The sequence below is a fragment of the Glycine max genome, chromosome 16, assembly GCF_000004515.6.
Source record: "Glycine max cultivar Williams 82 chromosome 16, Glycine_max_v4.0, whole genome shotgun sequence".
In the NCBI taxonomy this organism is placed as follows: Eukaryota; Viridiplantae; Streptophyta; class Magnoliopsida; order Fabales; family Fabaceae; genus Glycine; species Glycine max.
This window is the reverse complement of record NC_038252.2, coordinates 15,905,515-15,921,951: the sequence shown is the minus strand read 5'-3', so window position 1 is coordinate 15,921,951 and position 16,437 is coordinate 15,905,515. Positions and strand designations below refer to the sequence as shown.

Sequence of the window (16,437 nt, the reverse complement as noted above, 5' to 3'; positions counted from 1 at the left end):
AAAAAAATTTTAAAAATAATTTCAAATTTAATCACTATCAAAAAATTAAACCAAAAATGAAAAGTTCCCAACAAAAAAGAATTTAAAACTAAACACTAAATTAAAAATTAAAAGAGGTTGCGGGACCCTAAAAAATATTTTTTAATTTTCCAAATATAAAAAAATTTAAACTAAACCCTAATCTAATAAAAAAAAATTTAAACTTTTCATAAATTTAACAAATCAAAAAATTAAACTAATGTAAATGTACCAAAACCAAAATTAAAATTAAAACTAATCTAAAATTAATAAAATCGGGACCCTAAAATTATTTTTATTCTACTATATAAATTTTTTTAATTAAACCTAATCTTTCATATAAAAATTTAAACTATTTATAATTTTATCATATTAAATATTTAAACTAAAATGTAATGTACCATAACCAAAAATTTAAACTAAATATAAATGTACCATACAAAAAGTTTAAACTAAACCTAATCTAAAATTATATTTTTCAAAACCTCAAACTATTCTTAATCTACTATATAAACAATTTTAACTAAACCTAATGTACCATATAAAAATTTAAACTATTCCTAATCTTTTAACTAAATCTAATCTACTATATAAAATACAAAACTCAAACTAATAATATTAACAAATAAACTAACTCTAATGTATCCTATAATATAAATACGAACATACTAACTAAAATTATAACATATACATATAATATAAATAATATTAATATTTCAAATTACAACTTAAAATTTATAAATACCACCTAAACATACATAACATTAACATACAAAACAAACCTAACCTAAACATACTTAACACATAACACTTAAAATTTATAACCTAAACATGCATAAAATTTATTATCAATTAAAATAAACTTACCAAGAAGTTACAAGCAGCAGAAACCAAAGAGGCAAAGGAAGTAAAGAAGAACCAAAGGAATCAAGGAAGCAAGCTTGAAGAAGGCTGAGGACAACGGGTAGCACAATGCAGTGCACGAGAACTGCATGTAAAAGGAGCAAAGCGCTCCTCGTGATGGCGCGTTCCACCTGCAAACGTAACCCGCAGGCTCCAATGGCGTTTCCTTCCTGCTTCCTGCTATTGCAGCAGACTGCTGCAGCACTGTGCACCCTGTCCTTCTGCAAAGCTAAAACGTCAATTTGACTGGCGTCTTCACTCTGCCATGCACAACATGCCAGTGCACCTTGCGCGTCCCTCGCCACGTAAGCAGAAGGGCAACGCGTTGCTGCTACTTGCGCGTCCCTTTCCACGTGGCAGCTCCTACGCGGAAACGCCAATGGTGGTGGCGCCATGCATGGCGTTCACGTACAAAAACTGCACCTACCAGGAATAACTTTCAGAAGAACCCCATTTGGGGAATTAGTTTGTAAAAAGGCACCATTTGAAGATTTTTGCCAACCTATGTATGTATCACAATTTTTTCACTTTCTTTATTTTTTGGTTGAATAATCAATTGCTAGCATTTTTTATTCTTTATATTAGCTTCAATTCAGTTTGAAAATACACGGGTAAGTTCATGTCTATCTTTTCTTTATATTATTATTTTTCATTTATTTTGTCCATTTTCTTATTAGATATTTCTTTCTCTTTTTCATTTCTTCCTTCAATCGTATATCATATGTTCCATTATATAATATTTATTTTGGCTCACCTTTCAATGTTTGCCAAAGTTCAAATGTTGAAAGGAAAACATGAGAGAAACTTATCGGTATGTAATAAATTTAAAATTCTATGGAATTTTGAGTCTTTTCTATTTCTATTGTCATTTTCTTTGTGAAGAGTTTTGACACCTTTAACTTTGATAATTCTTTTTGTTGATATATTATGCATGTTATATTTTTATTTAATAGGTATTGACACCTATGGACATTTGGAAGAGGTATGATCTAATTTAATTTTTTATTATTTCAATTTTCTTTTTATGCTTTTTTTTATTTGCCTTTTTGAATTACGTGTTGAGTTGTATAATGAAAAAATATGTCTAACATGAATGACTATATGTGATGAAAGATAAAGGTGAGCTTTTTTATGGAGGTGTGATAAAAAAAAATACACTATACAATAAGAGTACAATGTGAAAAATTGAAATTAAATTATTTATTTTTAACAAAAAATTATTATTTTAAATATAAACTATTTTTTATTTTCTATCTTATCTTTCTTCTTATGTAATTCTTGTTGAGACACGAAGTTAAACTCATGACTCCTTATTCAAAGGCTATTGTTTTGATTAGTTAACTTTATAAATATTATTTTCTATGTATTCTTAGTCAAGAGTTATTAATTTTTTTCAAATTATAAAAAATTATAAATTAAAAAAATAATTTTAATATATAAATATTTTTAATTTTATTTTATATCATTTTGTATATTTTTATTTTGAATATTATACATATTTATATTTTAATTTTACCAATTTATAATTATATTTCATAAATTAATATATAAATTATTTCTATAAATTATTTTTAAATTGATTTTAATATACAAATTATCTTTACTCTAACTATATAAATCTATATACCTGCATTAATTAATATCTAAAATATACAAATTACATAAATTTATTTTAGTATGTAAATTATTTTTATTCTAATTATATAAATTCATAAAATTTTAATATTTAAATTTTTAGGAAACTTACATGTTAATATTTTTGTTTTAACTATTAAAAATTAATTCATGAATAAGTTTTTTCCTACAATTATATAAATCAAGAAAATTACATAAATTAATATTTATATTATTTATATAAATTATTTTTATAATTTATAAATATTATCTAAATTTATTTTTATATATAAATGATAAAAAAATATTTTAATTATAAACAAGTAACAAGTTTTTAATTTTTAATTTTTTAGGTTATTTTAAATTTACGTGATTGGTATAAATTACATAACATAATTTTTTAAATAATCTATATATTTGTTTATGTAAGTTTTCTAAAAATTATAATAAAATAAAGAAAAAATTATATACAATAATTTATTAATTTATATCAAAATAAAATTTTATAATAAAAATAAATGCATGTAAAATTAAATATTAAATTGTTTTATTTTAATTTATAATTTTTTATAATTAAAAAAATTAATAATTTTTAATTAATGATATATATAAAATAGTACTTATAAAGTTAATTCAGCATTAATGGTTATACCTAAATCCCAATAATAATTAGTCAAGTTTCATTTTTGATGCACATGATAAAAACGCAATTGTTGTCTGTCAGCACACATGTCAAGCTATCATAAAAAGATATCCCACTTTATCTCAAAGTTTAAAAAAGAAAGAAAAATATTTTTTATTTATGCTTACTATATTGATATATCATTAATGTAAATTAAAAATAGTAACAAAAAATAAATGTGCATTTATGATAATTATGTATAAAAAAAACTAGACGCAAATTTTAAAATTACATTTGATTATTTATAAAATTTTTATTTTATTATAATTTAATTTTCTATTTTATTTTGTCTGAAAATTTTCTATAATTTTTTTTAGAAAAAAATACATGTATATGACAATCATTATAAATTTTTTTAGAGGTTATGTACATTGCAAATATTATGCAATATTAAACATTAATTTGAATAAATATGTGATTAAATAAAATAAGAAATGAATGTGTTTTGTTATTATTATTATTTGTTGAAATTTTCAATATACTTTTTATGGAAAAACTCAAATATTCTAATATACACGTATTGTATAGTGTGTGGAGCACGGTCCATCACTACTTTACAATGAATTTTTTACAAAAAATAAAATAAAATAGAATTTTTTAATGTATGTGAAAGACATTATCAACTTTTTGTATATACATATTGCAACCACTATCCACTTTATCAAATATTATTTCTTTTGTATAAATATATCTCATAAAAATAAAATAAAATAATTCACTACTAATATATATTGTTTAACAAAATAAATAACTTATTAATTATTCTCACACATGATTTATCTTTATTTGATAACATGTTGATTTAGTGTGCTTATAAAATTTTATCAAGTTTTTTTAGAATATTACAATGACATTAAAAGGGAGAAATTTATTTATTTGTGGATCATCATTTTGCATACATTATTTTAAAAATAATCCTTACAACTTTTATTATTTTTTCATCAAAATTGTGAGATTTTTTTCCTCACTTTATGCAATCACAAATATGCATACTCAACAGTTTATATGTTTATAAAAGTGAATGTATAGATAAATGTTACTTTAAAAAAATACTGTTATATATTTATAAAAGTGAATGTATAGATAAATGTTACTTTTAAAAAATACTGTGAATGCTTCCTTAAAATTGAGAAATAGTTAGAATTAAATAATTATATTCAAATTAAAATTTCAATTATCTAAAAATTATTATAAATGCTTTCTTAAAATTTTAAAACTATTATAAATACATATTTTAAAACTCAGAATATTTTTGTGTAAATTAGTAATTTAGAATTAAGTAATTTTAGTTAATAGAAAACTATTATAAAATTTTAAAAGATGTTATAAATGTTTAATTTAAATTGAGAATATTTGAAATTAAATAACTAAATTCATAGTTACTAATTTTCATTGTTTAAAAAATGTTAAAAAAATTCTTGAATATTTTTTTATTAAATATTGAATGTGATATATGATCAAATTTAACATAAATTAACATGAATATACTATTATACTAACTTTTAATCGTTTAAGTAATTTTATATTTGTTTTCAATTAATTCAATTAACTTGGTTTTAAATATTTCTTTTATAGAATGTTAAATTAATTTCTATATTGTGAACGTTTGAATTGATTTAATTTTTTTTTAATAATATAAAAATTAAATATAATATAATTTTATATATAATTTTTTAAAGACAATCACCCTCTAAATTTATGTAATACTATCTAGTTACTTAATAGAAAGGGAGAATAAATTCAAAAATGGATATTAAGCATTAAAATGAATATAAAGTTATATTCAACATTATAATTACTTAATTAGCTAGTTTATGTTCAAGGAATCTATAATCACATGTACAAGTCGAGTTTATATCCCATCACAAGTCTAACAAATACAAACATGTAGCCAACAAATAAAAAATGATATTGAGGTCCCTACAATTAGTGATGAAGCTGCTCCATTAAGGTACTTGTGCAAGCTTTTCCCATGCTTCTGAACCTTTAATGGATCAGCCACGATGTGGATTTTCTTTCTACGCATATACTAAATAACCATTTACAGGCATAGAAGCCTGAATCTTGAGAATTTGAGAATATCCTCAGAACAAGATAACACTAACAAGACCCAACGGGTAAAGGACTTCTGTTCTGTTCATGGAATTGCAAAGGTTTTGCTTCCGAAAGCTATCTTCCTACAAAGCACACTTGAGGCTAAACCCAAATGTTGTACATTAAGAAACTTTATTGGCATCATCAACATAGCAGTGAATAGCTATAGAAGGATATATTTACAGATTGTTCCTATTGCATTAATTGTTCAACTCATTGTCTTCAGCAACTATAACTCAATCAGACTAAACTAATGTCTCTTATGTTGCAACTAATGAATCACAATGTAGATAGTTTCTTTCTTTTTGGGTGTGTCTTGCTCGAAGAATCACCAGAATCTCGCCTCTTCTTGTTTTTCTTATCATCAGGGTTATCATTAGGATTAACACATGTGCTCACATTGACCTTTTCTTGCTCTTCTAGTGCATCTTTTACAAAATTAAAGCCTTTAACCTCCATAGAGTGTAGGCGCGACCACAACGTCGGAGGTTTGGGTTCACAGAGGAGGAGGAGTGCGAGCGAGAGAGGGGGAGGCTCGCCAGAAGCTTTTAAGTGCTCTTCTCTATAACAATGATGAATTTTGGTGTGGATTTTGATTTGGGTTTCTATCTGGGTTTCAAGCTATTGTCGTTGATTTTGCCTGAGTTTGATTTGGGTTTCTATCTAGGTTTCAAGCTATTGTGGTTGAGGAGTGTTACTAGGTGCACCCAACAATATTTTTAAATGGCAAAAATGCCCCTGATTGCTTTCTTCTTTATTAACGTTTATTTTTTCCCGGAAATGCATTGTACACCATTTTTGTTGGTTGTGTTTCTCTCGTTTTGTGTTTTTCGTGCGACATTGTCTCTGATTCGTGGGTTCGTTGTGAAGGGTTAGGTGCGGTGAAGGTGAAGGTACCGGTGTTGAGTGTTGCGGTGATCGTCGGCAATATACGAGGTACGCAGAAGGTGGTGCCTCTGTCGGGGACGTACTGTTCAGTTACTGATCAAGTTGATCCGAAAGTGAGTTACGGATCAACTTGATCCGGAAGTCACTTACGGATCAACTTGATCCGGAAGTCACTTACGGATCAACTTGATCCGTAAGTCACTTACTTATCAAGTTGATGCGTAAGTCACTTACGGATCAAGTTGATTCGTAATCACTTAAAAGTCACTTACGGATCAAGTTGATCCGTAAGTGACTTATGGATCAACTTGATCCGTAAGAGTAAATTTTTTTAAAATTTTATGTTTTTTTAATTATTAATTTGTTTGTATGGTCATTTTTTTATTTGAGTTGGTTAGATGGACGAAGATGAGTGGATCTATGAAAGTATAATGTCTTAAGAAGCGGATATGGATTATCAAAATGAAGAAGCATGTGGTGCGAATGAACCACATGTTGATTGTTCCGATGCGTTCAATACTTCTCAGGTTATAATGTTCATGTTTGTGAGAGATTTAGTAAAATGAATACTGGTAGAAAACTTAAATTATGTGGATTACTTTGTAGGTGTTTGACAGTTGAGAGGATGTTTTGTAGTGGGCTCGATCCGTTGCTCATGAAAACGGATTTGTGGCGATGATTATAAGGTTGGACACAAACACAGGTAGTAGAGGAAGGACTTCGTTTGTGTTAATTGGTTGTGAAAGGAGTGACGAGTATAGGTGTAGGAAGAAAGAATTTATCAGAAGAGACACTAGGACTAGAAAATGTGGGTGTCCCTTCAAGCTTTGTTCCAAGCCAATGGTTGGAGGAGAAGGCAGGATGGTGAAGTTGATTTGTGGAGTGCATAATCATGAATTGGCCAAGTCGTTAGTTGGACATCCATATGTAGGGCGATTGACTAAAGCTGAAAAAACACTTATTGTTGATATGACAAAGTCCATGGTGAAACCAAGAAACATTCTGCTAACTCTAAAGGAACACAATGCTAATAGTTGTACGACCATTAAACAGATATACAATGCAAGAAGTGCATTCCGTTCTTCCATAAGAGGAAGCGATCTTGAAATGCAACATCTAATGAACTTTCTTGAACGTGATCAGTATATTCATTAGCACAGAATAAAAGATGAAGATGTGGTTCGTGATATCTTTTGGTGTCACCCTGATGCAGTGAAGTTAGTCAACGCATGTACTTTGATGTTTTTGATAGACAACACCTACAAAACATACCGGTACAGACTCTCACTGCTCGATTTTGTTGGGGTGACACCGAATGGGATGACATTCTCTGCCGGTTTTGCATATGTGGAGTGTGAACGCGTTAATAATTTGGTTTGGGCTTTACAACGCTTTCGAGACCTTTTTTTTAAAGCATGATGCCCTCCCTGGAGTTATTGTCACTGACAGAGACCAAGCATTGATGAATGCAATGACGGTTGTATTCCCTGATTGTGCAAATTTGTTGTGTAGCTTTCACATAAACAAGAATGTGAAGGCCAAATGTAAATCACTAATTGGGCAAAAAAATGCTTGGGATTATGTCATGGATTGCTGGGGATGTCTGACTGATTGTCCTTCAGAACAATAGTTTGATGAATACCTGAAGAAGTTTGAAATGGCTTGCTCACCTTGGCCAATGTTTGTTGACTATGTCAAAGAAACATGGATAATACCACACAAGGAAAAATTTGTTTTCGCCTAGACTAATAATGTGATGCACTTAGGAAACACAACAACAAACAGGTATGAAATTGTTCAACTATTTATATTAACGTTGATGAATTGATGGAATTGTATTATTGTATATGTTTATTTTTATTTGTGTATTTGAAATATAGGGTTGAATCTGCTCACTCGTCTTTAAAAAGATTGTTAACAAATAGCCTTGGAGACTTATGCAGTGTGTGGGATGCCATGAACAACATGATTACGTTGCAGCACACAAAGATTAAAGCATCATTTGAAACAAGTACACATGTCGTTGGACATGTCTTCAAAAAAACCTTATACAGGAGGCTTCTTGGAATGGTTTCAAGGTATGTTTTAAATCAGATTGCTGCTGAAATAGAGCGTGTTGACTATGCTGGCAAAAATCCCTCAAGTTGTGGTTGTGTGGTGAGAACCACACTTGATCTTCTTTGTGCTTGTGAGCTATCCAAATATGTTGGTGGTTGCATCTCACTGGATTCAATCCATATGTTTTGGAGGAGACTAAGTTTTTCAGACCAAGGGTTATCTAAGCTCGAAGTGAGTATCAAGGCAGAAATAGAAACAATATCCAAAAGATTTGAAGAACTAGATGTTTGTGGCAAGTTTACTCTGAAGACTAAACTTTGGGAAATTGCATACCCTGATCAGAATTCAATATGTCCTCCTCCAGCAAAGGTTAACACAAAGGGGGCATCGAAGAAACCTATGAGCAAGAACCCAAGGTCAATAAAGCGCGATCCATCTTACTGGGAATATGTAGATTCCTTTGAATCTATGCAAAATAGCAATTCGTCGGTGAGGCGTACTACATCATCCTTTAAGCAACCGAATTGAAGAACGACGATGCCCATGTTGGATCAGTTTCAACCATTTATGCACAACTTCATTGATAAGATTGTTGATGTCAAAGCTGATGGTAACTGTGGATATCGGTCGGTTTCCGATTTATTAGGTATGGGTGAAGACTCTTGGTCGGTGGTCCGCTACCATCTTCTTAAAGAACTTGGGAAATTCTCAGAAGACTATACCCAACTCTTTGGTGGCACAGAGAGATTTGAGGAATTAAGGATGTTAACTTTACAATTAAGTTTGACGTGTATAATTGTTTCATTTAGGTGACTACATATAAGTGGATGGATATAACGGACATGGGACATGTCATTGCATCAAGATATAATGTAATCGTTGTATCCTTACCTAAACAACAAAGCATGACATTCTTTCCTTTTAGAAGTCAAACGCTGGCAAATTCTTCATTGCATCGTATAATTTGTATTGGTCATGTGTATGACAATCATTTTATTGAGGTACATTGTAGATATGAAGTGTTTTTTTATATTTATGCAATGAGTTTTGTAGGAATGAGTTAACACTTTTTTCGCATGTACAATAGGTTTATTTAAAAGAACATTGTCCTTTACTGCCTGTAGCATTGTTATGGTCTAGCAATTGTCATCCTCAGGTGAAGCCGTGGCCAACTCTATATATTAGCAGAATGCAGCATTACAAGAGCTTCGTGATGTTCAACAGAGACTATGTTGACATAAATGATGATTGAACATGTAATTTATAATGATTGATCGTTTTGAATTGGATTTTCACATTACATTTATGTGTCTTTGTATATTTGTTACATCCAAAACAAAATTATTACTTAATTCTAAAAAAGCATGTATGATATATCATTGTTTGAGTTGACAACACATTGTGAAAAAGTATGTATGATAAATTATTGTCTGCGTTAACATAAAGCGCGTGATAGGACCTTGCACAGCATGACTACACATGCAGATCTGATGCAAGGTAAAGCGTGTCACGTCATTGGTGTAGTTGACAACACATACAAAAAGCATGTGCATGCATATTTTTAATTTTTTAAAAATACAACATTGATATTAAAACTCATCTATATTATGACACCACCTAACACTGTAAAAAACCACAAGTTTCAGTCGTAACCCAACTCTTACAAAAAACTATGGCATTTTTGGGAGAGACAAGCAGTCAGACAATTGTGAACTCCACATTAGGCTTTATTTTTCCAAATGGATCCATTGTTCACAATGACAGTGATGTTTGTTTTCAAGCTTCCACTCCAGTTCCTATTCGAATACCTAATGGTTGTGATTTTGAAGTGTTAAAAACCAAAATACACAATACCCTTAAGCTAACAGACAATCAATTTTTGGATGAAATTTACTACCGGAAGCCTTTCACATATGCAGGTAATCAATTTTGGTTTCAATGTATGCAACTGAAAAATGATGCTAATGTTAACACAATGTTAATGTGTAATCATCAATTTTCGTTTGTTGGTCCAATTGAGTTATTATGTACCATTGCTAGAACACCAGATGGTATTTTAAACTTACTTCAAGCCACTATGACCCCTACTCATGATGCCCTGCTATATTACAATGGGAGATGGAACATGTCACGCCAAAATGAGTTTGTTGGTTACTCGTTCACAGGAAAAAATCCCAAAAAGTTTGACATTCCTTCCGGATGTACCATGGATGAACTGAAGGATTTGATCAAGCAAGTTGCGCCTCATGAGATTACCCCTTATGGTATTCACGAAACACAAACGGTAAGACGATTGTTTTTTAGACAACCAAGCCACCATGAGTACTCAGAAAAAAGTTATCAAATTCGAAATAATTGAACTCAAAACCAACAATGACGTGATGAAGGTGTTAATTGAGTATAACTACTGGAAAAAGATTGGGTCAATATAAATTTTAGTTGTTTTCAGTAAACCTGTAATGGAAATGGAAGACGAGTTGTCCTTGTCGCAAAATTAGCATGAGTTAGTCCTAGTATTTGATGCAAATTTAATTTCGTTCGACTATGTTGAAGTTAATGTACTGTTTGAATTAATGTATCGCATAATTGTTCTTTTTTTGTTTTTCTGGAAATGGAAGACAACTTGTCGGTGTTGCAAATTTATTTTAAATATAAAAAAAACAACTACAACAAACAAAAAATAACAATTAATTGTACAGAAGTGTTTGTATTTTACCCTCTCTAGTTTATAATTCAAAGAGAGTTGGATAATAGAAGGCGATCAAGGAAACAAAAAATGACAAAAGAATGTATATTCGAAGATAATTTAATTTGGGGTAACTATATATATTAATAATTAAATAAGTTGATATGTAAATTGAGTAGAAAAAAGTTGATATCAATAGAAAAAAATTTAAATTTTTTTAAAAAATAGAAATATCTTTTATTTGCATAATAAATTAACAAAAAAAACCCTTGCTCTTGATCTCTATCCCGCGCCTGGTTTTTTTCTCTGCATGTTGCTTTGTCGCACGCAGTCTTGCCTCCATTTTCAAACTTCAGCACCAGACAGGTAATTAAAAGCTTTTTACACCTTCAACCTTTATCCAAGTCTCTCCATTTTCTGTTTTCCAATCTGAAACCCTTTAATTTAACCGCAGCTTCCGCCACCTCTCAGACATGGCGAGCGAGGGTGGCAATAAGAGCTTCACGCGTCGTGACCGTCTGCTCCTCCTAATAAATTCAAAAGTAAAAAGTCAAAGGCTGCTCCTCCTGAGGTATACTATTTTTTCTCCATTGGATGGTCAACCTCGTGTTGATCATGATAGGGCTAGTGGTGAGGGAGTTCAGCCTCAAGAGTACACTATTATTAAGATGGAGTTGATTGCTCCTTTTCCTGAAAAATTTAAGGTGTTGGAGGGAAAGAAGGTGTTTCTTGTTATTGCAACTTTGACAGCTGAGACAATGTATGGTCAAACCAATGCTTGGGTGTTGCCGGATGGGAAGTATGGGGCTTTTGAAATCAATGACAGTGAGGTGCTTGTTCTTGCTCACCGAGCTACGCTTAATCTTGCCTACCAGAACTGCTCACGGATTCCGGAGAAACCATCTTGCTTGCTTGAGCTCACTGGTCGTGACTTGATTGGACTTCCATTGAAGTCTCCACTTTCCTTCAGTGAGGTCATTTATGTGCTTCCCATGTTGTCTATTTTGATGGATAAGGGTACTGGGGTTGTCACCAGTGTGCCCAGTGATTGGTTGAGACTATATTTTGGGAAATAAGTGTTTGTATTTTACCCTCTCTAGTTTATTATATTTATATCTTCCACTCCTCGATTTGTTCTTTTTTTTTTTTCAAGTATTTCATTTAAATAAAACATTTTATGGTTTTTTCAATAATAATAGCTACTAACTACTTTTGTTGCTCCCAATGAGTTAAGATCTTTAATTATTACTAATTATGTTTGATTTCCTTAAGCAAAATCTTGGATCTAAATATTTTGAATGAAAAAATATGATTAAATGAAGAAATCCTACTTAAGATGATTAGTAAAGTTCTCCAGTAAAGGTTAATCTTTAATGAACAAATTCACACAAATATTAATTAAGATGAAAAAAACTAATTATAAACATTAAAATTATTACTACTAGTTGAGCTTAATTTTGACTATTTCAGTTGATGAGCCTATCATTAGTTTGATTTGTTATTAATTTATTTTGTCGAGCCCTTGGATTCAGTTTATGATTCATGATTGGATCGATCATCTAGACGACATCAACCAGGTGCTTATAATTATACCTAGTATAGCGATAATTAAATTTTAAAACATATTTACAAAAACACTTTTCAAAAAATTATTTAATAAGCAATCCTAATATCATCCATTAAGCTAGATTAGGAAATCCTAACATATACATCGAATTTCAATATAAAATGTGTAAATAAACTACGACTGATTCGTGCGTCGCCTGCGTCGAGACCTAACATATACTAGCTAGTCTTGTGTGACACTCCTGGCAATCTTGAGGCATTCTTCGATCAGCTCATGTGTCGATGTGCCTGGCGTGACCATCCCTAGGTTGAGATGGCTCTCCAAGCTCTCCGCAATCGGATGGCAAGCTTCCTGTTAAATACAAAACAAACAAATTAGACAAATTATTATGCAAAAATTGCCGTAAATGACGTAAATTATTAGCAACACTTACCACTGCATGTCTCGGCTCGGCCACATCGGACCTTGCAGATGTCAATGGTGCTGCTGGCTCCGTGACCGGAAGGATATTTGTGTCTGGATCCTGAGTGGCAACTCTGGGCTGCGTAGCATGACCATCTGCCCGAGGATCTAATGGCTAGCCCGATGTCATGAATGGATGCAAAATGCGGAAGAACCAGTCCATGTAGTCGCTGGCACACTGCCCTGGCACAACGCAATTGTCACCTGCTGCATCCATATGGTCCGAATAGTGCATCCACTTGTCATGTATATCATCAAATGACACCCACGAATCGGCAGGCGGAGTAGGAATGGTATGGGTGTATCCAAACTGTCGCATGACCCTTTCTGGTCAGTAATACACAACAACTGGCCCCCAGCGTAGCAGACCGAAATAGCATGGAATCATATGGAAGTCTCGGACTGGTCGGTGCTCCCCATATGGGATCCAACGGACATCCAAAATCCAGAGTCGATCCAGGTGCTCCCTGTACGTCGGTGTACGTATGCTCTTCACAGTCTTCTTTGTAGCAATCCACCTACAAGCACGCGGTGAATCCTCGTCGTAGTCTGGATCAACAGTGGACTCCGCGACTGAGGGAAAGTGCTCGTATATCCAGTACTACAGAGGTAACATGAAAATCATAAAAATTAATAATGAAAGTCTAAAAAAATTTCAAGCTAAACATTGTTTAACCTCAACGAATCAAAAACATGTTTGTTACTTGCAACAGCGTGATGTAACCACTAAGCTGTCAGCTGGTGCTGATAGAAGCATCATTCAGGTGGTCGTACATATGCACCAACACAACTACTCCCCATGCGTACCTCCCAGCCTGACTGAGATCACGAAGGGCCTCCAAAAACACAACATGAACATTGGTTGCACTTTTGTTAGCGAAAAGAGTGCAATCCAGAAGATGAAGAAGAAACACGCGAGCCGCGGGTTTCCAATGTCCTGCCTGGCATCGCCGCTCATAGATATCACGTACCCATTGCAGGCGTACATACGGTCCACGACACTGTGTTGTCTCAACCCTGGCAGCCTTTGCAGGGACCATCAATAACTCCACCGGCATCTGTACAACATCATCCACGTGCACGGGCTGAAAGGCATGCAAGTCGCCAACCACGGGCAGATGCAGAAGGGACGCGACATCATCCAGCGTGATCATCACCTCTCCCACAGGGAGATCGAAACTAGAAGTCTCCCGCTGCCACCGCTCGACAAACAACGGCAAAAGTCCCCGATCGCTAGTGTCTATCGAACCCGCGATCAGAGGACTTAGTCCTGTCCCAGCAACTAGCCCCTCAATGGTAGGGACAGGCCTTGATGCAATCCTACCCCCCAAGGGCATTGGATAGAAGACTCCAAGAAGATTGGGCCAAAGATGCAAGAGAAGGCCCTAGGGTTCTCATGAGCCTTAGGGTAGATTTCGGGCCCATGGGCTAAGTATGAGCCCACTTATCTTTGTACATATTAGATTAAGGTTTCATTAATTTTGGGCCTTGTATTTAGAGCTCCATGATGTAGGTAGGGTACCCTAGAAATGTATGATTTTCCAACCTTTGTATTTTAGGGCACCTAGACTAGTTTTTGTATTAGGGGTAATTTTGTAATTTCACATGCATTAAGTGAATATTTGATGTGTGTGTTGAGAAATAAATTTAATTGAATTGGGAGAAACCCAATCCAATTAAATTTTAGAGGGGGAGGTGAGCATTTGCTTGCTACACCCTATTGTCACATCATATAGTCACACTTTGTGCATGTCCTTCATGATTTACATGCCTCAAGACACCTAAGCACACTTAGTGGAGAATCTTGGACTTGATCTTGAATTAGTGGGCTGAACCATATCTGAAATTCACTAATCATAATTAGTGAAATTTTGGCTCCAAAATTTGGCTCCACAAATTCAATTTCAAATTCAAGTGAAATTTGAATAGAAATTCAAATTTCCCTCTAATTTTGTGTGACACTTAGGCTATAAATAGAGGCTATGTGTGTGCATTTTTCAAACTTTGATCATTTGAAAATTAAACTTCATATTTCAGAGCTCTTTTGGAGCACAAAATTTCGTGCTCTTCTCTTCCTCTCCCTTCATTCATCTCCTTCTTCCTCCAAGCTCTTATCCATGGCCTCCTATGGTGGTGAGCTTCTTCTAGACTCATCTTCTCCTTGAAGTGGTGTCTCCTCTCTCTCTTCCTTCTCCATTTCGCTGCCATTCATCTTCCAAAAAGCAAAGGAATCCATTGATGAAGAAGATCCTAGGCTTACAAGTTCCAATGAAGCTTACATCAGGCCTGTCTAAACTATGCACCTTCCTCCCGTGAGAGGATAACTTCAACTCAAGACGCTCTTGAATTGAAGTATAAAGGAACACACAATTTGTTAACATTATATTTTAAAGGAAAAAAATTTCAATCATGAAGTATAATTAACAACTAACTAAAATTCAATATTATAAATACCTCTCCCGTCCATACGCTACCTGCAACGTGATCCACATACTCGGTCAGCACGGATGGGTCCCTCGGATCACTCGAAAATCCCTCAGGCTCATCCTCAGCAGCCTGTGCGCCTGTGTCTGCAAGAGTGTATGCCCTAGTGTCATGTACATCACCTCCTGCCATCGGCTCATCCGCATATACGTCAGCCTCAACCGAAGCTCCGTCAGCCTCTATCGCAAGGACCACTGGCTCATCGTTCGTAGTAGTGATAGGTACTCATTGCTTGCGCGCGGATGTTGTAGGCCATCGACGCTGCGAAGGATCATCGAAATCATCATGATCTCCTCTGCCCACACCTCTGCTAGTATCGTGCCCTAAGGCACGACCTAATCCTCGGGTCCTAACCATGATCTGCAAATGTCTACCGCAAATTCCATCACTGATTTCATTCACTCAAATTTCATTGGTCTAACGCAAATTCCATTGACTCAAAGTCATGCAAGTTGTCAGGATTTCATTGCCTTAGGGCTGTCATTCAGTCAATTATTTATTTGAAAGGTTGTCAGGATTTCATTTATGTATGGTTGCTAGCGTTTACTTTGCATGGTTGTGCTTCTTATTTTGTTAGCATGTGCATACGAACTGTAATAGTCTCTTTTCTCTTGCAATTTAAAGCATTCCCTATTTAATGAGAGTGGCAGATTACTAAGGCCTTGTTTGGATAAACTTCTCCATAAACACATATAGGAGAAGAAAATAACAAGTTAAAATAAAATGGGCTAATTTTAGCTAAAATGCACTTCATTTTTATAAAAGATAAAATGCATAGGTTGATTTTAGCTTATGGAGAAGGTTAATTCATTTCACCTTCCTATTTTCTCCTTCTATAAGTGCTTATGGAGAAGTTTATTCAAACAAGGCCTAAGAGTTGGATTTTATCTTGTTGTCTTGTTGACTTAGAATTTGGCAGCTCTAATTTTGAAGAGAGAGTGGGTTGGACTTAAAAGCACAATATATCATTTATAGTTATAT

The 16,437-nt window shown here is 33.1% G+C and overlaps 1 protein-coding gene across 1 annotated transcript; it reads right to left on the bottom strand.

Annotated features, from left to right (window-relative positions):
- Nucleotides 1–13,303: 13,303 nt before the first annotated feature.
- Nucleotides 13,304–15,588, bottom strand: LOC102659933 (protein MAIN-LIKE 1-like). The gene is made up of 3 exons (XM_006599800.1): nt 15,467–15,588; nt 13,755–14,292; nt 13,304–13,573 (listed from the first exon to the last, which is right to left on the bottom strand). The coding sequence occupies exons 1-3, from the start codon at nt 15,586–15,588 to the stop codon at nt 13,304–13,306; spliced, it is 930 nt and encodes a 309-aa protein (XP_006599863.1).
- Between the last annotated feature and the right edge of the window lie 849 nt (nt 15,589–16,437).

What these genes read in the sequence shown, in the direction of transcription:
- LOC102659933 (XM_006599800.1), bottom strand. Translation starts at nt 15,588, where the DNA reads ATGGCAGGAGGTGATGTACATGACACTAGGGCATACACTCTTGCAGAC. An exon ending in GACCCATCCGTGCTGACCGA is followed by an intron (nt 14,293 to 15,466) that starts GTATGTGGATCA and finishes CTTGGGGGGTAG; the next exon opens with GATTGCATCAAGGCCTGTCC. An exon ending in CATGGGGAGTAGTTGTGTTG is followed by an intron (nt 13,574 to 13,754) that starts GTGCATATGTAC and finishes TTACCTCTGTAG; the next exon opens with TACTGGATATACGAGCACTT.